Source organism: Struthio camelus, chromosome W, assembly GCF_040807025.1.
Source record: "Struthio camelus isolate bStrCam1 chromosome W, bStrCam1.hap1, whole genome shotgun sequence".
Lineage (NCBI taxonomy): Eukaryota > Metazoa > Chordata > Aves > Struthioniformes > Struthionidae > Struthio > Struthio camelus.
In genome coordinates, this window is record NC_090981.1 from 69,212,582 (window position 1) to 69,236,997 (window position 24,416).

General features: G+C 43.0%; 1 protein-coding gene across 3 annotated transcripts in view; it reads left to right on the forward strand.

The window, feature by feature from the left end:
• LOC104138517 (WD repeat-containing protein 7) overlaps nt 1-24,416 on the forward strand; it is a 177,384-nt gene that overhangs the window by 148,292 nt on the left and 4,676 nt on the right. For all 3 annotated transcript variants that reach the window (XM_068925161.1, XM_068925162.1, XM_068925163.1), the window contains one exon: nt 22,455-22,559. In XM_068925161.1, coding sequence (XP_068781262.1) covers nt 22,455-22,559 — 105 coding nt within the window. The remainder of the gene's footprint in view (nt 1-22,454; nt 22,560-24,416) is intronic.

Genomic DNA, 24,416 nt, shown 5'->3' on the forward strand with positions numbered 1-24,416 from the left:
ATGTATGTTCTTATGCTTTTTTCCTTTATCTGTGTGATCGCATGTCACTTATATCCTGCATAATCTAAAGCAAACTGCATTTAAATAGACAAATACTTGCTGGCAATTTTTCCGTTGTTTCTGCCGTTGGGTTCATTGTTATGCATAGATTGTCCTTTTTGGGCTGACCTTTCATTTGTACAGCTCTGAGACCGAGTGTGGCTCCGAGTTCTGGGAACACAGTGGTGCGTTTATAAAAATCCATGAAATATGTTCTTTGTCCTCTGACTTGTTCCGTAACAAAAAGATGTTTGATGGTGTGAAGTTGGTATGCACTTAAACCAAGCCATTTCAGTGGATTTTTTGAACAGTCAAAGCTCTTTTTAAGTGTATGCAGAGCTTCCTTTAACTGAGTCATAGTTATCAGGTATTGCAAAGGTTAAGCTTTATCAGCTGCACAGAAAAAGGTTGAGGTTTCATCAAAAACTTCCATCCTCACAACCTGTCGACCACAATTTGATGATGATTATTGATTATTTCACAGCCTTTCACTCACTCTGGCACTGCGGCCAGCCTTGATATACAGATAGGGCTTCAGTCCAGCTAAAATAAGACTCCATCTTGATAATGGACTGAGATGAGATACTGTTATTTGATAAAGATAATTGATGTTTCACAGTGAATTGGAAAACAGTTCTGCATGCACCAGATCTGTGACTGTTCCATCTGCAAATATGGCCATTGTTTACACAACGTAACAAAGAACTACAGTTAAACAACTCAGTGGTGCTGTTAACCATCGCTGTGCACAAAACACGCTGCTCTAAGACAGGTGGACATTTTAAACCAAAAATGAAACCTTTAAGCTAAGAAGCACAATTTCTAATTTTGAAGTCAGGATGAACTTCTGTGATCATGCGTGTAACAGCATACTTCTGATGAGATACCCAGCAAATCTTATTTCTTCTGTTTGGGGTGCACTTGATCATTTATTTTCAGATGAGGTAGTATCCTAAGATCTGTCCATCTAATATGCATACATGTCACTTGAATTAGGCAAAATGCTACTTTAAGAAGTTGAAATTTGGCAAGGTAAAATAAATTATGGAGCATGTCTAGATTTCTTTGTTCTCCAGAAGTTATAGCTCATACATTTAAAACAGCACATGCTTACTGTCTCCCATGTATGCCATTGTTGCTGTGCGTGCTACACGTTTTTCAGCCTCCGGTTTTGAATTGATTAAGGTATCATTCATTGCAAGTTGTGTTCACCCAAGTTCTTTTAGTCCTATTATAACCTTTGTAACCCCTAATTAAGCAATAGGAGATGGCAGGGAGTGGGGTTATCATGAGATAATGACACCCCAAGTGTGTTATGTGGCACAGGGTTCATCTGTGTGCTTCTAATCCTCCAGGGGTGTGATTATCTAATGATAAACGTACCACATTGCAGCTCATTGATAGCATTGCAGTGCGCTCATGCCACTGCAGTTGTGACTGAATTACACTTTCCATTCCAAACGTCATTTTTTTTCATTGATTTTACAAAGTGACAATTTTGAGGTTTTCTGAAGTGACTTACATACTGTGCAAAGTCATGACCCTGGAGACATACTACTTTCTTTTTTATTTTCAAAGAAATACATTTATATAAGAGTAGGAGAACAAAAATATATGCAGTAATTTTTCCTAGAGTTAAAGCGGCTTCAGCAGGTTGGACACAATTAAAAACACAGGTTGATGTTAAATTCGAAACATAAATTATTAATATTTTGCATAAGATTGTAAATTATCATCAACATGCAATTGAAATTGAAATTTCCCTTTCTTTATAGGTGCATTAATGAAGTAAAAAGAATGATGCTCTGATACTTTTTTTTTTTTCAAATTTAACACTAAATCAGTGTTGTCAGACTATGTGTAGGTATATTTCAAGTAACTGGATTTTAGGATACGTGATTTTTATTGGCTTTGGAATGATGGGGAGATATTAATGCACAAAAGTTGCTTGATAATATTTTGCGTATCAAAGTCTATAGAACTATGTTAAAGTGACCACAGGTTTAGTATCGTTATTTGTTAATTATTGTCACCATGTAATTGATAAGTATTAATTCACCTACATTTTTAGTTTGGGGACTTCTCATTGTGCAATAAATGTCAGGCATTTCATCTAGCTTAAGGTATCTACCCTAGAATGATTCATGGGAGACTCATGAGAAGAGTATCTGTTTCTCGCCATTGATTGTAGAGGGGAATCTAGAAACTTGGGGTCAATATAATTATCTCGACTTAAAGCTATGTAAGGTAAATTCTCCTTGGGCAGCATAAACCAGTCCAAAACCCCCGAATTAATTCATACATACTAGCTAGTTGATTATTTTTCTTGTCCTGTAGAAAATTAAGTATTGGGCTATATAGTGAAAAACTGGCCCTTACTGAGTCACTAATCACAAGACTTTAGTTAAAACAGGAGAATGAAAACTGCCTGCTATCATTATGCCTTCTAACCACCCTAGCAGTGTGACAGGGGGAGGCCTCTCTTTCCAAAAACGCATGTTCTGCTCTTCCAGCAGGGAGAGTTTACACTGAGAGAGGTCCTCCCTTGTGCCGAACCGTATCAAACTGTTTGCTTCTGGTGATTTTTAGTATTGCAGAGATTCAGTGAGGTTATCATCAGTGTTAGTTCCGTTGCAGGAAGGACCTGGAAGCAGGACTGCACTATGCTTAGCCTTGCAGAAACAAGAAGCAAAGACCCTATCCAGAGAGCTTCCCACTTCTGTAGGCACAACAGAAGAAGGAAGTGCACGAGGAGTTGAACACAAGCAGAGTGATTTGTTTCAGAATTTTCTTGGATTTGTTATGTAAATCTTTTCACTGAGACTAAGTTAGGTAGGGATTAACTAAACGGAAAGCCAAAGGAAGGAAGAAAGGGTAAAGCTGTAAGACACAACTGGTAGGAAAGGCTGGAACAAAGCTTAACAACCTAAGAAAGTGAATGGTCGCAGCAAGTGATTTGGAAAGTACTCTCACAGTATCAATACCATCCTTCCTCTAGCTTGCATTCAAGCTGTGCTTTAAAGCTTCCCTTATCATTCAATCTTGAGAATTTGTATGTTATTGACAGTAGGTAAGTATTTATTTAGCATGTTGTTGTCTGTTCTACTTAGATGCGTTTTACTGGAAAATATTAGCGTGTCCAGTATCCCTGATGTTTCTGAGGTGGTTTTTGGCTATTGACTTGCACATAGAGGTCTTATGTGGCTCTACACATTACTGCTGCCCTGGCTAGCTGTAGTCTTGAAAGCATGAAGAGGGATTTCTCACAGCAGACAGAAAGCAACACTCTTTGTTTAGACTGTGTATACCTTATAAACGTATAGCTCAAAGTTCTAGAATCAATTTTACGGCTGTTTTAATGTATGTTATGGAGAGATTATATCTTATGTGTAATGCTCTAGCAAGAGCAAAGCTATTGAGCTATTTCCTTCTGTCCATCACCACGCCTGTTGAACAGCCTAATTCTGCTTTCTGTGTATTGCAGAGCTTTCTGTTGCACTGGAGCAAGCTTTCTTGCTTATGAATTCAGGATCAAAATTCAGCGTATATATTTATATTTCACACGAATATGATCATTGACATTTCTCTTGAAGTTATTACAGTTATTTACTGTTTCATAAATTTTATTAAGTTTACTCAGACATGTTTTTTTGGTTTGGAGGGAAATGAAGATTGTTTTGAATATATTCCTGATGTTGTCATTAGAAAGATCAAGATGACTTTAACTCCAAAGAGTAAATTTTAAAAAATGTTAATTTAAATGTTGCTTTTGATCAGTCAATGTTTATCTTTGGTGTTGGTCAAATACATGTAATAATCAAGACAAACACCAATTGATCAAAATCAGGGCTCTGTTCCTTGTTTAATATGATTGAACACCGAAGTTGTTCTGCATAGCCACAGATTTTGCTGCTGTAATATGTCTTGAATACTACCATCTAAAAGAAACTAGCGGGTCAGAGCCTCAGTGCTGCAAGTGCTCGCAGCATGGTGGTACCTTGCGTTCATTTCTTGTCCTGTGACTTCCGTAGAATTAAGTGGCTTTAGCTACATGTTAGTCCATGTAGTCATAGGATAATAGGATCATAGGAGAATTCAGTTTGGAAGGGGCTTCAGGAGGTCTCTGGTCCAAACTCCTGCTCAAAGAAGGGTCAGCTAGGGGGTCAGACCGGATTGCTCAGGGCTTTTTCCACAGATGAAGACTTCACAACCTCCCTGGGCAACCTGCTCCAACACTTGACTGTCTTCCTGAGGAAAAAATTTCTCCTCCTATCCAGTCAGGATCTCTCTTGTTTCCACTTATGCCTGTTGTCTCTCATCCTCCCACACCATTGTAAAGAGCTGGCTCTGTCTTCTCAATGATGTCCTCACAGATATGGGATGGCTGCTGTTAGGTCCCCCAGATTCCCTCTCTTCTCCAGGCTGAATAAGCCCTGGCCCTTCAGCCTCTTCTCACAGGACAAGTGTTCCAGCTCCTCGACCATCTCAACAACCCTCTGCTGAGCATGCTCCAATATCTCAAAGTCCTTCTTGTTTTGGGAACCCAAAATTGGACGTAGTATTCTAGATAAAGGGAGTTAATCACTTCCCTTGATCTACAGGCCATGCTGTTCATACAGCCCAGGATGCTGTTGGCCTCCTATGCTGCCAGGGCATGCTGCTGTTTATGTTCAGTTTGTGCCTACGAGGACACCCAGGGCCTTTTCAGCAGAGCTGCTCCCCAGCCAGGCGGTCCCCAGCCTGTACTGTTGCAAGGGGCTCTTCCTTCCCGGGTGCTGGACCGTGCAATTGTCTTTGCTGAATTTCCTAAGGTTCCTGTTGGCCCGTTCCTCCAGCCTGTCCAGGTCCCTCTGGAAGGCAGCCCTGCCCTTGAGTGTATTGACTGCTCCCCAGTTTGGAAGTGGGCTGTGTCACCTTCTCCCAGTCATTGAGAAAGATGTTAAACAGCAAGACAGCTGCTAGGATAGACCTCTGCAGCACTCCACTTGTCTCCAGCCTCTGGGTAGAGGACGACCCATTAACCACTGCTCTCTAAGCCGGATCATCCAACCAAGTTTTTACCCATCTAGTTATCCACCCGTCCTGACTGTAATGTCCTAAACTGGTTACAAGAACATGGAGGAAGAAGGTGGTGTCTGTCTATCTGCTTATGGATTTTTTTTCCTCGTCCACCTGTTGAGTAGTCAGATTATTCTTATAAAAGCAATTAAATTTGAAGTAGAAGAGTGAAGGGAAACATGAAAGTGAGGTTAGGATTTGTTATTTATGGAAGACTGAGGTTGAGTATTAATAGGAGTAAGAAATGATATTTAGTGTATTTTAGTAAAACAAGTAACTGCTTTAAGACATCTCTTTGCCATCAGTTTGGCTTTATTTCTTTTATTTGTATTCCTCACCCCATTCTTGATTCCCATGCTCATCATCTGTATACCTTTTTCAGAATGGTAAATGCTTTTCATTGTGGACTGCTCTTTCCTGTTAGGAAGCAAGTAAAGTAAAAAGTGAACACAGTTTCCACCTGGATATTGCTATGATGATGACGGTTGTATATTTTGATGTGCAATTTCTGAACGCTTTGGTAAAGCAACCTGCTGAAGCAGATCTCACTGATACAGTTAAGTATGTGCTGAGGTGTTCACAGGCTCTGGACACTAGTTGATATTTGTAATCTGATTTGCATTCCCTGTGAATAGAGAATAGACTGTCCTGGCCCGCGGCGGGGAAGCTGCGGTGCGGGGCCCCGGCAGCGTTCCAGCTGCTCCCGGCAGCTTTCAGCACGTGACGCGGACACGAGCTTCTGTGCCGGAAAACTCTGCGCTGTTCAGAGCGGGAGGTTAAAGAGAAGCCCGAGTTCTGGTCCGGTTTGCTTCAAAGCAAAAGATGTTTTTAAACATTTGCTAGAATCGATACTGTGTTGGTCTTGGGTACTCTATTTGGCTCACTAAAGAGTTAAAATCAGGGCGTCAGCAGTCAACGCAGTAATTGAACTGTGCATAATGTTATTTTATTTCAATGCCTAGGTACCTGTGCATATTTTTATTATTATAAAAGGCAGAAAATTGTTTAATACTATATTTGGAATGAATAGGTTACCCATGTGAAATAGCTTGTTTTAATTAAATCTGTTCACTAAGGAAATGACAGTCAGTGTTCTCAAATACGGTATTTCATAGGTAGAAAAAGAAAGCAAGCTGCCCTGCAACCTGCGCGTACCCGTGCATTTACTGACACTGTCACGCCGACAAGTTCAGATGAGCCAGGAAAGCCGTTAGTAGAAACACACATTCTCAAATTGCAGCTAAAAGATAGTCCAAGCCCAAATCTCTTGCCCAGCGGAGGCGCCCACAGCGCTCTGTTCGTACCATCTGCGCTGCAAAGAGCCGTGTTAATTTTCGAGGAAGCCTTGGGAACGCCTCGTGGTTGCTTTAGTATGTAATCTGACTCACAGAGGCGACAGGAAAGTTCACAAGGGAAAATCCATAGCAGTGTAACGCCAAGTAGTACTGTTAAGTGCATCACTGGCAAGCGGGGCAGAAACTTAAGGGGACGCTCTTCAGTTACTCCAGGACTTGCATGTACTCGCGTTTTCATGTCCTCACTGACACGTTTGACATTTTCACATGCAAACCTCACTCTTCAGCTTTTCTTATGTTATACTTCTAGTGCAAGGTTGCCTTGCAGAAGACGAAAGGCATCATGCTATCCTGTATGTCACAGACGTGTTCCCCGGAGGTTGCAGTAGTTTTACCCAGTCTTTATAAACATGCCTAATACTACAGTTGAGAGACTTCATTCATTTTCATTTTAACAAGAACAGCCTTCGCCTATCAATAGCAGAATAGCCACCTTTTTCAAGTTTCTCAGATGTCTTTTAAAAACAGCATGTTTAATTATGCCCTGTTGGTTAGGCTGGTGGTAATTTAGCAGTGTATTTTATGAGAGTAACCTGCATTGATATGTTGCTACCTGGGAAGTTGGTGGGGATTTGGCCAAGGCGTGTGAATTTACAGCGCGCTAACTCCTCTGCATTAACTTTCCATTTGGATGTTGTTGATCTACAGCAACGCTGCCTTTGTGCATCACAGATAAATCTGCTTTGCACATATAAATACACACATTAAGCTACAAGTAACAAATGCAAACCGAGAGTCCTCACTTACAGTCCAGTGAGCGCACCATAAATTCATACCATAACTCTGCTCTAACTTTCCAAGCTCAGTAGGCTAAGTATTGAGGCCTCAGGAGTTTCTCCACGGAATTTATTATTTTGGACCATAGTGATCAGCAGTGCTCGTTTTCTAAAAGACAGTTTTGTCACTTTCTGCGCTTTTTCCCGGTTGACTTGGAGCCTGATTTAGAGGAGCTCGCTTGCTGTGCCTTCATGGGTGCGTGGAGGCTGCAGGCGAAGCAACGGTTTGCGGGAGGAGGAAAGGCAGGGAAGGATGTCAAGTGTAGACTGTAAATCCAAGACTAGGCATCAGAAGTGCTTTTGAGTAATCAAAGTTAGTAAAAACTAACTAAATAAGAAAACAGATTCAGTTAACAGCTTTCTTACTAGTTTAATTCTTATGCCTGAGCTGCCGGCTACCAAAATGGGGAGCTGACAGTATAATCGATTTTACTAAGGGCTGTTTTTTTCTTTTTGGAGTGATACAGTTCAGTATACAAGAGTCAAGTAGCCTGGAAAAAGATATTAAACTTACTGACCAGCCTCTGAGGCTACATAACCCCCCACTGATTCACAGATTTATTACAGCACTGAGTTGCTAGCGGCTCTAGAAGCAGTGACAGAAAAGGGGAAGGAAATGTTACTTACACAGATTTTATACTGAGATGTGCAAAGACAACTGAGTTTTCATGTAACACAGAAAATAATATCTAATTTAGCTGTTACTTCCTATGCTGGCATTATTTCTTATGCAAAAAGTGGTCTCAATTCTTTTTCCCCACGAGTAGAGCTTTTCTCTTCAGGTGTTGCCAAAACAAGTTTTTAGAGCTGTCTAGGGAACTGTCCAGATGAGAAGGGGATGAGGATTTTTTTGTGATATATGTGTGATATGTTTTGTGAAATATATGTGATAGACATCTCACTTCCATCCTCCGTCTCATTTCCTGTTACATATCCCAATCCTCTGTATTTGAAAGACTCTTCTATTTGCATCCTTCGTAGAGATGCTCTTTTTCGTTTGTGTGATTTCACTAGTAACCTCTGCTGCTTGCTCGCCGTCCTGCCTCTGTTTCTCCCGTTGCTCTGTCGCGTGTGTCCTGAACAACCCCCATCAGGTTAATGTGCAACATCCGACTTCCCCCTCTCTTCCCTGAAACCTCGCGTTTCCCTTCTGCGTCGACATCCCGTTTCCCCTTCCTGCAAACTGGATGCCATTACTGTCCTCCTCTCCCCTCTGCTAGACATCGAGACGGTGTCCAAATTTCACTCTTTCCACCACCTCTAGGCCATTGCCTTCTCTTCCCCTGCAGTTAAAGTTCACCCAGGTCCTGGCACCCGACCTGAAGGCTACCCTGGAACTGCCTCTGTCCTCTCTGCCGCCCGCGCACACCTCTCTGCTGCTAGAAACAAATAATGATGGAATTCCCCTATTATTTTCTCACTCTGAAGATCCCCAGTTGCTCCTTCTCTCCCGTCAGGACAAATTCAGGTTTCTTGCACTCATGCATTTCACTTCCCAAATCAACAGCTGTTCTTGTACTCGGTCTTGTTTTATGAATCAAGCTGAGTGTTCCCCGTCTTGGAATTTTCCTTCAAATAATTTTTGTTACTTTTCACACTGCAGAATACAGACTAAAATGGACTATGCCTCAGTGCTTTGGAAAATCTTATGAAGCCAAGAAGGATCAAATCTTTGGACGTGGAGTTTCAAATGTCCCTTCTGTGTGAAGAATTGGCCTTTAGTGGGAAGAGAGAGAAAAGTGAAGTTCAGAAAGATTAGTTTGGATGTTCAAGTTTTAATAAAGCCTGCCTTTACAAAGGACTTTGCAGCTAGCATAAAGAAGGCAGCTAATGTTTAACGTGTGTTAGATGGTGGTGGTCAAACCTAGGTTTCTCCCTTTAGCCTTGCCTGTGACCAACAAACACGAATCTAAATATCCCTCTTTCTTGCAGATATACAGAAGTGTTTAAAACCGTGTTGCTAACACACCTGTTTAACTGACCTCTGTTTCTCCAGTCTAGACCTGACCTTTGCGAATGCCTTTTTTGCTGTCTGGGGTTTGTTCTGTTAGGGAAAAGCACTGTCATGAATTTAGGCGACTGCTTTCTGCTTTGCTTTTCATATCTTTTAAGTGCGAGACCTGTAGGTGCCTGAGTGCAAGGAAGGGCTGGAATCCCGATGAAGCTGCGGCTGCTCTGCTCCCCTGCTACGTAAGAAGGAAACCCTGCTGCCAGGGCTCGATCTCTCTCGGAGGCCCTGGGACATCTCCTTGTGATTCAGGGAGGGTATTGCCCTGAGGAGCTGCAAGGTGGCATTTCAGCTGAGGATACAGAGGTGCTTAGAAAATCTGCCGTGGAACTAAAGTTTTTAATCCAGATATCAAAGTACATTTTGGAAGGAATTGAACAATAATTAACACCAAGCAAGGAGAACCTGTATCCCTAATATACTCAACAAATTCATAACCAGAAAAATATTATGAACCTCTTGCTTTTTATTCTTTGTCAATTATTGAATAGTTATTGATCACTAATTCATTTTCCTTTCTCATCACTGTACAATTACTTGTAATATTCTAAGTTTTATTGCTGTCTGTTATAACGAATGACCTTTCCCAAAACTTACAGCGGTTGTGTGAATAAGCGACGTTGATACTGCAGGGAGAGTTTCTGAACACCCAAACGCATTCGGTATGCAAGGCTCAGCGCACTTAGCCCTCATCCGCTCCCCCCACCATGGTTTAGGCAATTTATTTCAGTATTTGCTACTTTTTAGTGTAAAATGGTGTAGAACGCGTTGATGCATGTGATCTGTTTAATACACAAGCGTATGTCTGGCTATAGCAAAGCTAAACCCTGTTCCGCAGAGGATTTTGTTCACCATAAACCGGGCGTCAGTTCGGCATGCGCTTGGGCAGGAGCTCTCCTTGAGAGGCGTTTGGGGAGGGGGAAGGCAGGCATGCGTCAACCCTGTATTTTTGGTGTCTGGCTTTGTCTCGCTTGGCAGAGGTGCCGAGCCTAAGTAGCCTACACAAGCAGTGGGCAGGACTCAGAGCATTTGTGCCACCTCCCTGGAGCAGGCGACATCCCACACCTACGTCTCGCTGCCCTGGTCCGGTAGATGCGGTCTGGCCAGAAAGGTGGCTTGCTTCGTCTTATCTTTGACAAGATTTTGCTTCCTTTTACCTATTCAGCTAAAAGTCGGGTGCCTTGTCCAGGCTCTGCCAGCAGGCTCGCTCCGTAGGCAGTGGGAGGAGTGCGGTGTCCCGGGAAGGCAAGTCACCCTGCCCGTTTGCGTCCCTTCGGGGGGCTGCGTCACCATTTGGATGTGGGCTCTTTGACGGGTGAATAACTTTGGCTAAATGCCTAACTTGAAGAGAAAGAAACTTAAGGTGAGTGCCATAAGAAGAGTTAATGCGCTGTAAATCGCACCCTCCTCTGATACTGAGTCCCTTGTGGTTGCCACATATTGCAGCTCATTTCAGGGATGTCACTGTGAGAACGTTTTCACTGATGTTAAAAAAGAAGAAATAACGAATTAAAAAAACCCCAGTCTTCATTAAATACACTTTCACATTTTAAGCGGTGAATTAAAGCTTTACTGAAGAAGATGCTTGAAGAGGATAAGCAACTCTCCTGTAAATTGATTTGTCTGGAGCATTTTAATGGTGCCAAATACGGTGTTCAGTGTGCCCACCTACTTACCTCTCCATTTGCTACAGACATTTTGCCATCACTTATTAGAAGTAATGACTAGAGACATACTTGTGACTAAGGAGAAATACAGGAACGTTTCACTAGTTAAGAGCTAGAGGAGTGGGGAGAACTCGTCATCACGTGCTACAGTTCCCGTGTCCCTGTTTAGCACCACTGTCTGGGGCACCTGGGTGGCACAGTGTCCTGGCGGAGAGCAGGAGATGTATGTATTTGCACCCACAAGTCTGACCGTCGTTCCGCTCAGCTGAGATAGGTCTCTGTAGGACTTATGCTCTGCAGTTTCTAAAGAAGCATAAATGACTATATTTAAAAAAAAAGGTTGGAAAGCTGATGTGTTTTTTTCCAAATACGGGAATGTTGCATCATTGAATGTAAACAGCTGCACACAAGCTAACTCTCTGTAGATTTAGACTTTCAAGGAAATGTTGTCCAAAGCTTTTAAAAATATGAGGAGTTTGACTTCTACATTTCCTCTGATTTTCAGAATCTTAATTTTAATACTTGTAACTCTTGGAAGAAAATGGTGAAAGTGGAAAGAAAAAGCAGCACTGGGGAGTGGTGGACTTCAAAAATTATGGCACGGTGGTGTGTTTTCGCAGAGTCCACAGGGCAGAAGACACTTCTAGAAGGATAATTAAGTCCCCAAACCCTACGATTCTGGCAGGAAACGCTGATCTTGTTAGCTTTGCCTGCTCCATTTGAGTTAGCGAATGCTTTTGTTTGAAGTCTCGGGTCACTTGGGAGCTATGGATTTGTGTGTTTTGCGAGTACATTGAAGGCTATGAAGTCAAAGGTTAAAAATACTCCAGCGCTCAAAATATGTATGTGATATTGTTCTGACTAGTTTTCTTTAAAACTTTTACAAGTACAGTCAGAGCTGAAAGGGAGCAGTTGCATCTTAACAAAAACTGTTTAAGCACAAGTGCTTCTTGCTGTGACAAAGTCCTGTAGCTCTTATGGTTTGATCTCTGCTGACATGACTTAGAATAAATTTTAGCCAAGTGGTATCTTAGCAAAATACGCTTTCAGTGGAAAAAGTAGGAAATTTGTTGGAATATTGCCGCTAGTAGCAAATCTAGAGACAGCTGCTTAAATAGGAAGTGAGAAAAAATTGGCTTTTCGAGAGCACGTTTAGGAAGTCACCTCAGGACTAAGAAGTTTTACAGGTTTGAGCCACTGCATACTTCAATTATAAGCTTTCAAATAGAAGTGGAAAAATGTAGGCAAATGAAAAGCAGATTTTTTTTGTAAGTTTAACTCTTATTATGAAATAGTATTTTACTAGCAGTAAATACCATTCGCTTTCAGTAGGTAGGAAAAGGGAAAGTTCCCTGTATTTACATAGAGTATTCCAGTTTCTGTTAGTTCATTGCCAAGCTTTAGTTCATCGTTAGTCTAATTAGAAATCTTAATAGCTTCTTCATTCAATAGTGGTGATTTTAATGAAATTAAGAATTGTGAAGAGCAGCATCTGTAAGAGTGCACAGCGTCTGTCTTGTCACTGTCTTTGGTGCTATGAGCCGTCTGGTGTTACCAAGATGTAATTTTTTCTTTCCCTAAGTTTCTAACGTTTAAAAAAGACTGATCTGGAAACTGCTTTGTTGTAGTGCAGTTCACTGCTAAAAATTGCATGTTTAAGAGGAAAATATTGTCACCTCTCCTGTCCGCTCCTAAAGTCTGTTTTAATACTTTTTGATTTTACTCTCCTTTTTTTTAAAAAACGAAAATCAGGCCTGCATCGTGCAGCCAGGCTCCATTCTCCGGGGCGGTCAATGCCCGTCGACTACGGCTCTTCCTGAGACTGAGCAATAAATGTGATTGACCCGGGGGTGCGGGGCGGGGGGCTACTTCTCGCGTGGCGGGAGAGGTTTGCCGCCTCCTCGCCCCGCGCGCGCCGCCCCTAGCCGCCTGATGCCCGCGCAGGGTATCTCGCGTCGGGACGGTAGCGCGGCCCCGAGGCCTCCACGACCTCGCGTGCGTTCTGCCAAGCCGACCGGAAAGAGCACGCGTTTTCTGTTAATCATGAAATTAGCTAGGGTCGTTGCCCTTGGAATTAACGCCCCGTTAGCTCCGTCTCGAGAGGAGCCGCTCAGCAGCCGCGTGAGCGGTACGCCTCTGCCTTTGGCGCTTGCCTTCCTGTGCCGCCTCGTGGTGCGGTCTCCGGGTGAGCCCTACACCTCACCGCGTGGACTGTTATTACTTGTTGTGTTTTAATTTGGTCTTTCTAGCAGTTTCCAGGGCCGTTCCCATTAAAGGTGTGAGGTACGTGCTGAAGGTTGGCTCAATGAGGTCCACGTAATAAGCGGTGACCTGTTCCGTGGTGTGGGTCTTTGGGAGACGTTCAGTCTTGTCTTGCTGTAGAGCGCTCTCTGGAGCTGGGATATCAGCCCAAACTTGCTCGCACCCGCGGAGCGTCAGCCCGCAGGGGTTTGTGGTTCAGGATCTAAACCTTTTCGGTGCTCCATAGCAGTGGGCACGTGTAAAGGGAGAGATCTGTTGTGTCCTGTGTGGGGTTTTTTTTCCCTACATTCCTGTTCATGCTGTGTATTTTTTACACAATCGATCTGTAAGTATCAGTGTACTCCTTTTTGTAGGAATTTAAAATAATTAATATTTAATTTCATGTGTCTCAAAATACTCTTTAAGAACCCAAAGAAAATATTTAGCACTTTCTTCTTCCATTTTTGTAGACGTGAATATCCTAGTTGTACTCATAGTTCACACTTGCAGTTATTTTCCTAGACATTAAGGCATGAAGCTTAGCCTTCCCGCTGTTGAAACCTCTTTTAAAACTGCACTTGACAAGGAGATTTGAATTTCAGTAGTAATACCCTGTGGTCTAACACGTACGAATGCATATCTTCTGAGATGATGCTACAGCGTTGTACACCTCTGAAGATCAATGGCATTAGATTCATAGATGAAAAAATTGCTGCTGATACTAGGGAATGACTGGTTGATATGTTTGGGGGTAATTAATTGCCATATGGATTTTGATGTTGCCATCTGAAAGTCTAAAGTGAGAGTAAAAAAATCAAATGTTTGTAAACACCTGGGTGTTTGGACGGTAGGCTGGATTGATTCCTGGAGATCCAAGTGCACGCTTTAATAGAAGCGATAGTTTGGAGGGCGCGTAAGGCTAGATCTTGGCTGCTCTGTGTCGTGTCTTGTGGTGGTTAGGATCTGTAGCCGTACGTTTGAGAAACTCTTTAAAACATCCCGTAACACTTGGATGGCTGCAGCTGTCATCTAATTTTGTCTGGATTAAGTTCAGTAAAGAAAGACGCTGCCTCATTTTCTGGTTGTCATTTGCCCAGGAAGTAAAAGCAAATTGTAATGAGGGAATCACAGCAGGAGAACCTCCTAACAAATGAGAGGCACATATTGACTGGCAGCCAGCGTGCCGTTTCGGTGATAAATGTATTTTTATACACTGCTGTTCAAGGTCACTTTCTGCTCTCATTGTATGCTGGCTGTCACCTCACGCAAGTCACATTTTAATACTGAGTAATTGTAATGGCTGATGCAAAATGATGTTACAGTAAAATTAAAAATGAAGTTATATATTTTATTAAGTTAAAAAATTTAATACATGGACTCTGTCTTTATCTTGGTATTATTGAGAAGCCACTTGAAGGACAGGAAGAAAATTAATTTAAAGATGCGAACGTGTTCTTTTCTCAGAAATTTTTACTGCGATTGTCGGTATTACTTGAACTATCACAGAAATTTATTTATTAAACGGACTGGAATTGTTTTACTGTCAAGTTGTTATTATCTTAGGCGTTTCCCTTAAGTTGCTTGGAGAGTAGGGAATTTTTTTCTTTTTTCCTTTTTTTTTTTTTTTTTTGCAACGTTTGTAGGAAGGTTTGAGGGAGCACCTTGGCGCGGGACCGCCCCGGGAAGCGGCTGCGCTCCCTCTGAAACGGGCTGGCCGTGCCGCGCGGCCGCCGGCCGTGCCGGCCTTGGGCCTGCCCTCCGGCCCCCCGCGCCGGAGGCCCCTGCAGAGGAAACGGCCGCGGAGGGTTTTGCTCAAAACGAGCCCGGACCCGAGCTGCCTGGGTTCGGCGTGCAGCGCGCGTCTAGCGTAACACGTCGTACCGCGGCGGTGCCTTTCCGCCCTTGTGTCACGGTCACGGGCCGGTGAGGTGGAAGGCGAGGGTGGGCACGGCGGCCGGCTGGCCAAACGGGGAAGAAAGAGGAAGCGGGCCGGCGGTTCCTCGGCGAGAAGGTCGTCGCGCCTCGCAGCGCGTCCTCGGGAGCCTTCGTGCCGCAGCGCGGGCCGCGAGGGAAGAGCCGCCTGCGACGGCCGGTCCGCGCGGGGACGAGGGGGCCGTTAGCTGTAAACCAAAGGTTTTACGGGGTTTTTTTTTTTCTTATTTTTTAAGCGCAAAGATCGGTGTGTTTACTATATGTCCTTCACAATTAAGTATAAGAAATGTCAAGCTTTGCATTATTCAGAATCCATTGTATTTCCATAAAAAACGGAAATATGGTGAAGAATTACCTAAATCATACTTGTGTGGGGCTGAGCTGGTAGACTGGAAAGTTGGAAATTAAAGGTCAGCAACGTTGTGGAAATTTGGTAACTTCTGTCATTTGTTGGAAATCCGGATATTCCTCTCCGATGCAGGTACGTTTCTTAAGTGGGTGTGCTCTGAAATCAGTAAATTTGCCACATGAAAAATGCAAGAAGTTCATGAAGAGCTCGGGGTCATCTCCGTGGTGACTCTCAACCCGAGAAGAGAGAGAAGGTGCTGAGATGACTTGTTTATCTTTGCAGCCTGCGTGTGTATATATGCATATATATGTATGTGTGTGTGTATGTCTATGTATGTACATATATAGTCTCTCTAAGTGTATATTTTATACGTTCACTTCGTAGATCAACCATTTTACCTTCATTTCAAAGACTGATAATTACTCCTCTGAATGATTTGGGCTGTATATATGTTGGAGGTCCCTGTACCCTAATTTAACATTAAAATTCAACTTACGGTTCTTAATTACAAAAGACAACTGTTGTTTGTGGGATATGGAATTACTCAGCGTATGGACTTCCAGAAGAGACCTCGGAGACAGACGTGCCCGTCAGGAAATCGCCACTATCCTTTTTTTTTTTTTTTTTTTTCATATCTCACTTCTGGTTATCTTCTTTGTAGCGTGATGCTAAAAAAGCCAAGAATGAGTACTCTGAGACCCAGCTTTATGTATTGGTAAGATCTGTTCTGGACAGATGGGGTTTTTTGTTTGTTTTTTTTTGGGGAGGGGGTTGGTTAGGGGGTGCGGGACAAGCAGAAGGAGAGTTACTTTTTGATAGCAAACTGCAGGCCCCTTTTTTTCAGCTTAACGTTTCAGGTTGTTGTTAAGGGCCTTTTGGTAGGCTCTGCCTTTAAAGTAGCGAGCTGTAGGCTTGTGACTGCTGCGTTCCGTTGTGTTCAGGTCGCTTCCCAGAGAGCCCTCCTAGGAGGTGGCTGTGGCGGAGCCAAAAAGCCAAAAGTCGTTGCCAGGGCCTCGCTGCAGATCAGTGAAAGACTTGCAGAATCTTCTCTTGTTTGGGTTTTTTTTTTTTTTTTTAATCTGCAAATAACCAGTCGTTGTTCCGAGATGATTTGTACCCCGTGCAAAAGTTGGAGCTGATCGTTCTTGGCCTTTCCCAGCTCGAAGCAGGTGGGTCTCCTTCAGGGTTTTGTCTAGCTGTGACAAACTTCTTGTTTTCTGCCTGTTTCGCATGGTGGTTGTTGGCGTGGTAGTGCTTCCGCGGGGGGCATCAGGCGTGCTGCTTTCGCGGCGAGTAAAATTTTGGTTTCGTCTTAGGTAAAGTACCCTTGAGATTTGGGGAATAAATATCTAATAGTAAAGGCAGTAAAATATTAATATGTTTCTATAGCAGTACATAAATCACCTGGTTATCAGCTTAAAATGTGTATTCCAGTGTACTTATTAGAATTGCTGCAGCGATACAGAATGTTTATTTTTTTACATCACCTTTAACAGAAGAATACAGTTCAATGTAGGGTTTGGCAAATATTGGACTTAGAATTAGGTTGTCATAGCTTCAGTATATCATGCGTTAAAGGACGACGACGGTGGCAGGTGCAGAAGTCAAATAGTCTCCCAGGAGCGTCCTCCCATTAAAAAACAATTGGTTGGGCAGAAGGAAACGACAAACAGCTGCACTTTGTCCCACCATATCTCCTCTTCAAAATTAAGACTATTCCCAAACCAACATTGCATAGCTTTTTGCATACTTTTCCTTGTGTACTAATATAACTACTTCAGAGTGGAGAAACGGCAAATCATAAGTCACTTAAAACACTGTTTCTTTGTTATTCTTTTATCACGTGTTCTCTGTTGAAGCGTTAATGTTGTAATCCATTCACGCAGCCTTCGGCACAGCAGCAGACCTGTGCCCGCCAGCAAAGTCTGAACACCCGATGCACAGGGGCAAGCGGAGTATTGTGAATGAGCAGCAGCAAATTCTTTTGTCATGCTTATTCCTGTGCCTAGGAAAAAGGAAGATGAGCCTTGGAAAGTAGGCATTTAGATAGTGCACTAAAAAAAAAAATCTTTACTTTAAAGGATTAGCATCAATTAAGGAAGCACTTCTTTTAAATAACAAAGCACATTAATTCCCTGGAGGATTGCAGTTATTGCAACACATTTTCAGTAGTAAAGAGAGCAACAAGTGTGCTAGTCGTATTGATTTTCCACCTCTGTATTACCAAAACATTTTTTATTGACAAGTATTACTTGCTTGTTAAGTGCTAAAGAGTTTGATGGTTCTGAACATTGGATGATCTAATTAATTACCCTTTCAGATTTTCATACTAAGGAGTAAGGATTATATAAAAGGCATGCGTTTGGGGTTCTGTTGAAGTTCACTGCCTGTTTACATGATACAGAATAAATATATTAATGAATTCTTAACATAAAGTTCATTTTAAGTGCAGTTTATTGTCTTCGTAGGTCTTTGTCTTCTGAAGTGTCTCAGAGCTGGCCAAAGGGGCACTTCTGTTGTTCTCCAAGCCTAATACAGTTCTGAGGGTTACAGAATCTTTTCTGAAAACATTTAAAGTCATGCCGTTTTAAGGTTAGCACAGAGCCTTCCAATGCAGAAAGAGCAGCTACCGTGTATTTTTGAAGAAATACTTTGATTTCTTTGTGCACTTCTAATACAATTTTAATTATGATAATCCAATAGAAAGTCATATCTTCAGAAAGAAAGTTGTGTATATCATCTTGAATTTAAAAAACCTGAATCTACAACCTTTTTTTGGTTTGTCCTGCACTCGATATTCCTATATATTTGGCTGCGTTTCTTCTGCTTTCGTTAGCTATCTTGCAGCAGTGGCAGATTCTGCTGTACGTTTGTAAGGCTGTTCACAGCCTGCTTTTTCCTGTAACTCTGCCCATGTCTCCTCTTATCCCGGCAACAGCACTACTGCGTTGGCTTCCCATGCAGCCTTGGCCAGCGCCATTTCTATCTGGTCCGTCATACCTAGACTACCTTCTCCTGCAGCTCCGTAACCTTAGTCCTCTCTATGGGATTTCTGAAGACAGACGGTGTTTTCTGTACTGGATATAAGAAATCGGCACTTAATGACTGAAGTAAACTCACGTACCACGTACCAGAGGGAAGAATCCCAGCGCTGGCAAACGTTCAGAAACTTTATACCCACAGGGAAGGTAAGCGAGGAAGCGAGCTGCCAGGTTTTGCCACTGTTGAGATCTCCAAAGCATTAGAAAACACGTAAGACAAATGAATGCCAATCTTGTGTAAAGTGTCTGCATATTTTTGCAATTGTTAAACAATAACCTCAAGTAACAGAAAAACCTCTTAACTATGACTCTGACCACAGGTTGACAAGTGGAATAATTTTTCACTGCATTTCTGATGCACGTGTTTATATTGCTGGAAATTTTATACAAGTTGTTTAACCCTTGTGAGACCATACTGGTAAGCACAGAATGAGAGTCAGAATGATGCTTGATTTGCTGAAGCTCACATGACAAATCAGTGGCAGAACCAGGAATAAAAAATAGGACTCTTATACAAGACTGACTCTTGTATTCTCCTCAGGGTCTGACTTGTTTCCAGAAAGCTGGGTACAAGTATTTGCTTTAGCAGCAGGGTATGTCATGTTAAATATTGTGAAAGCTTGTCCTGAGCTAAGCATCCATAACTTGGTCTTGGAAAATGTTCTTGATGGCAAAGGATGTGTATGGAGAACGTATCATGACGTGGAGTTTCTGGAGCGAGTCCAGCGGAGGGCTGCGAAGATGATTTGGGGACTGGAGCATCTCTGCTATGAAGAAAGGCTGAGGGAGCTGGGCCTGCTTAGCCTGGAGAAGAGAAGACTGAGAGGTGATCTCATCAACGTGTACAAGTATCTGAAGGGGGGGATGTCAAGAGGATGAGGCCAGTCTCTTCTCCGTGGTGCCCAGCAATAGGACAAGAGGCAACGGGCACAAACTGAAACACAGGCAGTTCCATCTGAATCTGAGGAAAAACTTCTTTCCTGTGAGGGTGACAGAGCACTGGAGCAGGTTGCCCAGAGAAGTAGTGGAGTCTCCTTCGCTGGAGAAATTCAAAACCCGTCTGGACACGATCCTGTGCAACGTGCTCTAGCTGACCCTGCTTGAGCAAGGGGGTTGGACTAGATGATCTCCAGAGGTGCCTTCCAACCTTGGCCATTCTGTGATTCTGTGATCATCAACTGCTATGAAAAGTATATATTTTTAAATGATAGTTTAAGCTCTATGTGAGATAATACTGAGGACATTCCAGTTGTTGACTGTTACTTCTGAAGAAATTCCCTTACACTTCATCTACTATATAAGGTTTTAACTTTTAGTTACATTTATAATGACAGTGTCCAAAGTATTTTAATTGCATGCTTCTAGTTAACTGAAGATTGGACATAAACAGTTATGTGGACCGGTGTGGGATGAGCGGGGCTCCAGCCTCTGCCTTCCCAGAGCCCCCTGTGTTTCAGCGGGGCAACCCCAGGTACTTCGTCCCGAGGTTTGTGTGCCTGTTGTTTGCTACTAGCAGGTATATTTTCTTTGTAAACATACATAGATCCTTAAATATTTGCAATGGAAATACGGCATTGTTTGTTGGGGGAGAGAAGGCCGCTTAAAGGAAGCCATGAGTTGTGAGCGTCGAAATGCAGCCGTCGCTGTGCTCAGTGTCGATGCGTGGAGCTGGCTCTGTGCCAGCGTCTGCCCATGCAGGGTTGGGACCATTCTCCAAAACCGAAAACTCCACATTTCTGCAAAAATATTATTACAGTCACTGTACCATTTGAATGAAGCTTGTGGTCTTCTCGCTGCTATTCCTCTGTGCGCAATACTTGATGCTCAGCTGAAAGAAACAACGGTGGCATGAATGCGATGCCTTAAAATACCACAGTACTCACGTGGTGGAAAACCTGGAGGTGAAACATCTGATGTGGACAAACGATTAGCACCCCACGCGCTCTCCAAGCTGCCTTCCTGATCTTTGAAAAGCCTCTGGTGCTGTTACCAGGAAGCCAGCAAAAAAAAAAAGTTTACAAATCTAAATTTCGGAATTGGATTGCATTTTTGTAAAGACTGTTTTGTAAGGCCGGAGTTGGGAGGATGGTTCTTTTTTTTTTTTTTTTTCCTTCCCCAGTTTGAACTTCTGATCGTTCCCTGCCTGCCGCTTAGCCACGTGAAGGCTGTTATAGACTTGCAATTTACAACCTACTTTTTGGAGTATAAGTATTATATATTTTAAAAATTTCAGTTAAAGGCATATTTCTGTTCATATACCTGACAAATGGCTTTGATTTAAAAAGTGAAATTTGGCAGAGAATTTGTTCATCCAATGATTTAATTAGATTTTATTGGCTAAGCAGCTATTAAGTCATTTAAAAGAAATCGTCAAGTTATTGAAAACTTAGGGGAACTTAAGCGCATGCAGCTAGGTGAGTGATTTTCAAGGGGCGCTTCCATGTTTTGGGGTGGCCAGAGGCGTTTGAGGGCCCTGAGGAGATGTGAGCACAAATCCCCGTGTGCAAAAAACGGCAAGTGTTAGATTTTGCTGTCAGTATTCTCACTGGCTGAGGCTGGCTCATTTTTCTCATTTCTGATTTTAACGTTATCAGCTGTTTCTGGAAGGAGCCGTGCCGTTTTTGTGGTCGCTAGCGTGGCGCTTGCTGACCACCCTTAGCGCCTGCTGGTGGGGCAGCAACGAATGGCGGGGCGACCCTGCGAAACGGCACCATCCCCTCTTGGGTGCTGCTCCGCGGCTTGCGGCATTAACTGGTAGCACCTTAATATTGTGTAGAGACTGAATTAAGCAAGTAATTTCATTTTTCACTTTGTTCTGCATTATTCTCTTCGATCTGAAACCCCTTTAATTCATTGCTAGTGTGTAATAAGCGTACAGGATTATCCAGAAAATCCATGGCGTGCGGAGCGGCCCAGGGAGGCAACACGAGCAGAGCAGCGGGCGCCCGGCTGGGTGAGCGGGGCTCCCGCGCAGCTCCTGCTTCCCCGGGGCCCCGGCGCTCCCTCCCACGCGGGGACCGAGCTAGCAGCCGCTCGCGGCTCCTTGCCTCCCGTGGCTTTGCAGAGCGCCTGGCGTTAGGGATCAGAGAGGGGGAAATTCGCGTTTCGTCCTTGCGAGAGTGGCGCCTGCCCGTGGTGCGCAAGGAGGCTCTGGAGGCTTTTGGAGAAATTGCTGCCGTTCCTTCAAGCGAGCGGGAGCAGTATGCGTAGTCATCCGGTCCTCCCTTGGCCGAGAGAAGCAAAACCTGGTGAAAAAGAGGCTTCCTTTTCTTTTGCGAGGTATTTGCCGATTGACAGAACGTCAATCAGAGAGTAATTAGTACTAGAATAACAGAAAATGCACAACTTGTTCTGTGTGTTTCTGCAAGGATCACTTGCTAAGCCTACAGTAAGTATATAGGTAGAGGTCTGCAACTGTGGTACTAGTATGATATTCCTGGGTATCGTTCATGTAATTCGTCAGCTCACATCGCACAACGATTATCGCTGGAATTCCTGGCAAAAGCCAAACAGCTTCTGAAGTCAAAGCAGGCGCGGAAGGAGCCATGCCCGTTCTGGGGACCGCTGCCCGCGGAGGTGCTTTCTCCTTATGTCCAGGATATTTCATAGTAGGAAACACTGAAGGGAAAGACTGGGAGAAAGGAATTCAGGATTTAAATATAAGTCTGGACTATACCCCTTCTTGAAGTTTAGTATTAGAGAAAAGCCGCATAGAGGTTGTAGATGCTGCCTTAGTTGCAAAGAGACCTAAGATACAATAGTGAAATAGCAGGAGGATGTTGCAGTACTTGTTTGAGACCTCTTCTTCCAGGGCTTTTGAACACAGTAGTTAATTTTTACTGACTGCTATGATCTATTTCTGTCTTTTAAAAATGTTTCTGGAAGTTCATATACTGTTACATCTGTGTTTGCTGAAAGGTCTGTGCAACATCGTTGTGGTGCTGAGTAATGAATCTTCTAAGTTACTGTCCTCTTCCCCTCTTGTCAGACTATCCATGGCCATAAAGGACCCATAACTGCTGTAGCTTTTGCCCCTGATGGCCGGTACCTTGCCACGTACTCCAATTCAGACAGTCATCTCTCCTTCTGGCAGGTAAGAATTTGTTATTATCTGAATCTGTGTGCACACACGTTGCTGATGAAGCAGTATTTGGGACATCTTTTTACATTGTTCAGTAATAGTGTACTACATAAGGAAATACTGATCATGTTACATGAAATAATTGCAAACAGGAAAATCTCTGCAGTTGAGGCAGAAGCTGAAAGCTCAGCACAGCAGTTCTGTTCCTTGAAAGCTCCATGGAGCTGTGCCACCACTGCCTGTGCTTGCTTCCGGTCTTACCTGGAGCGAGGGTGTTCCTCTGTCTACTCGCACCCCCCTCAGGTGCTGGTACATATAGACAGATGAGGGCTAAATTGGCAAAATCATATAGTTTTTTTTTTTTTTAATCCAGTTTAGCTGCTTTTCAGTTTGTTTCCTGGAGAGTTGGTCAAACTTCATACATTTTTGTATAATTCAGCTCGGAGTTGTGCAAACGTGTGTGCAAGTGGACTACTTCTGGGACAGTTCTTGCAGTGTGCATTCTTCAGCAGCTCTTTCTTTTCCAATTTATTGTAATACTGTACAACCATCTTTGATTGTATTTTATGTTTCCCACACTGTCCAAGTACTGCTGTACAGAACTAAGATGCAGCACTTGGACCTTCCAGCTTGTTCCTGTAGACTTCTGCTTCTCCTTCCCTCCCCCCAGTTTGGGCACGTCAGGTCCCATGAAACTCCTCCACAGTCTCGAGCAGCTCTCCCAGCTTCACGGAGGTATCTGAGAAAGACTGGTGAATGCAGGCTTAGTCCCCAAGTCCCAGGTAGCTTGTGAGCTGTAACTGTTCCCTCTTTGTTCTTCTGGTTTGGGGAGACAGCTTTGAATATCACTGCCTCTGTATTGAGGGTTTTTGCTGTTTCTATATAAACAGTCCTTGCAGATGTAACTGTCCTGGGGGATGAGGGGCTGTTTGCATACAAATTAGTATGCAACTTCTAGGCAATCAAGGAATATTCTTAAATAATAAACTTTTTCATATTTGATGTTTCGATTTAAATATGGTACTATTGTAATATTTCAATTTCACATATCTAAAATGTCCAAATAATAAAATTAAGAGCCATGTAGGAGACACCCAACTGGTTCTGCGCAGGCCAAGACAGCTACTTCTGCTCTGACTCCCTGTCCCAGTAGGTGTTTTTCTTCTCTAATTTCTGGAACCTAATAAATCCAAATAGAGAAAGAGATTCTTAGGTGTTTTTATTGTGTTTTTTTTTTAAAGCATGATGCAAAGCAACTAAGATGATCACTTACTCCTGTCCTTGCTGTGGCCCGGCCCTTCCTCCCAGCTGGCGCAACTGCTCTGCTCCCTCTGCGCTTTGCTGTGTTGCACAGCGCAGAGATGATTTTCACGTCCTTAATAATGCTGCAAACAGGAGAGCTGAGCTATAAACAATGTAAGGAGGGTCTGAAATAGAAGGAGAAGCTGAGAATCAGGCCAGCATTATATAAAATAACTGCAGGTTTCTTGTTTTTAACATGTGAGCAATCTTTTTCATTGTAATCTGATGTCAGTATTTTTTTTGTCAGTTGTAGATACACGCGCAGCTCGATGGGACAGATAACCAAGGCAATGCTGCCTACATTCCCTAGGCAGGATTTGTGCGCGTGTGTGTGTGTGTGAGCATGCCTTCACGTGGCTTCAGACTTACAAATGTGTTTGGAAACAACTGATCTGATCGAGCAATGTGCGCAGACTATTAAAATCATCAGGAGTCTTAGAGTAATCAGACTATAAAATTGGACTCAGTATAGTCATAGTTATCGGTTATATAATTTAAGCTATTTCCCCAGTTTTCTGATGTCATTCAGTAGTTCTACAGGTGCCGTAAAAAGTATTAAATTATTAT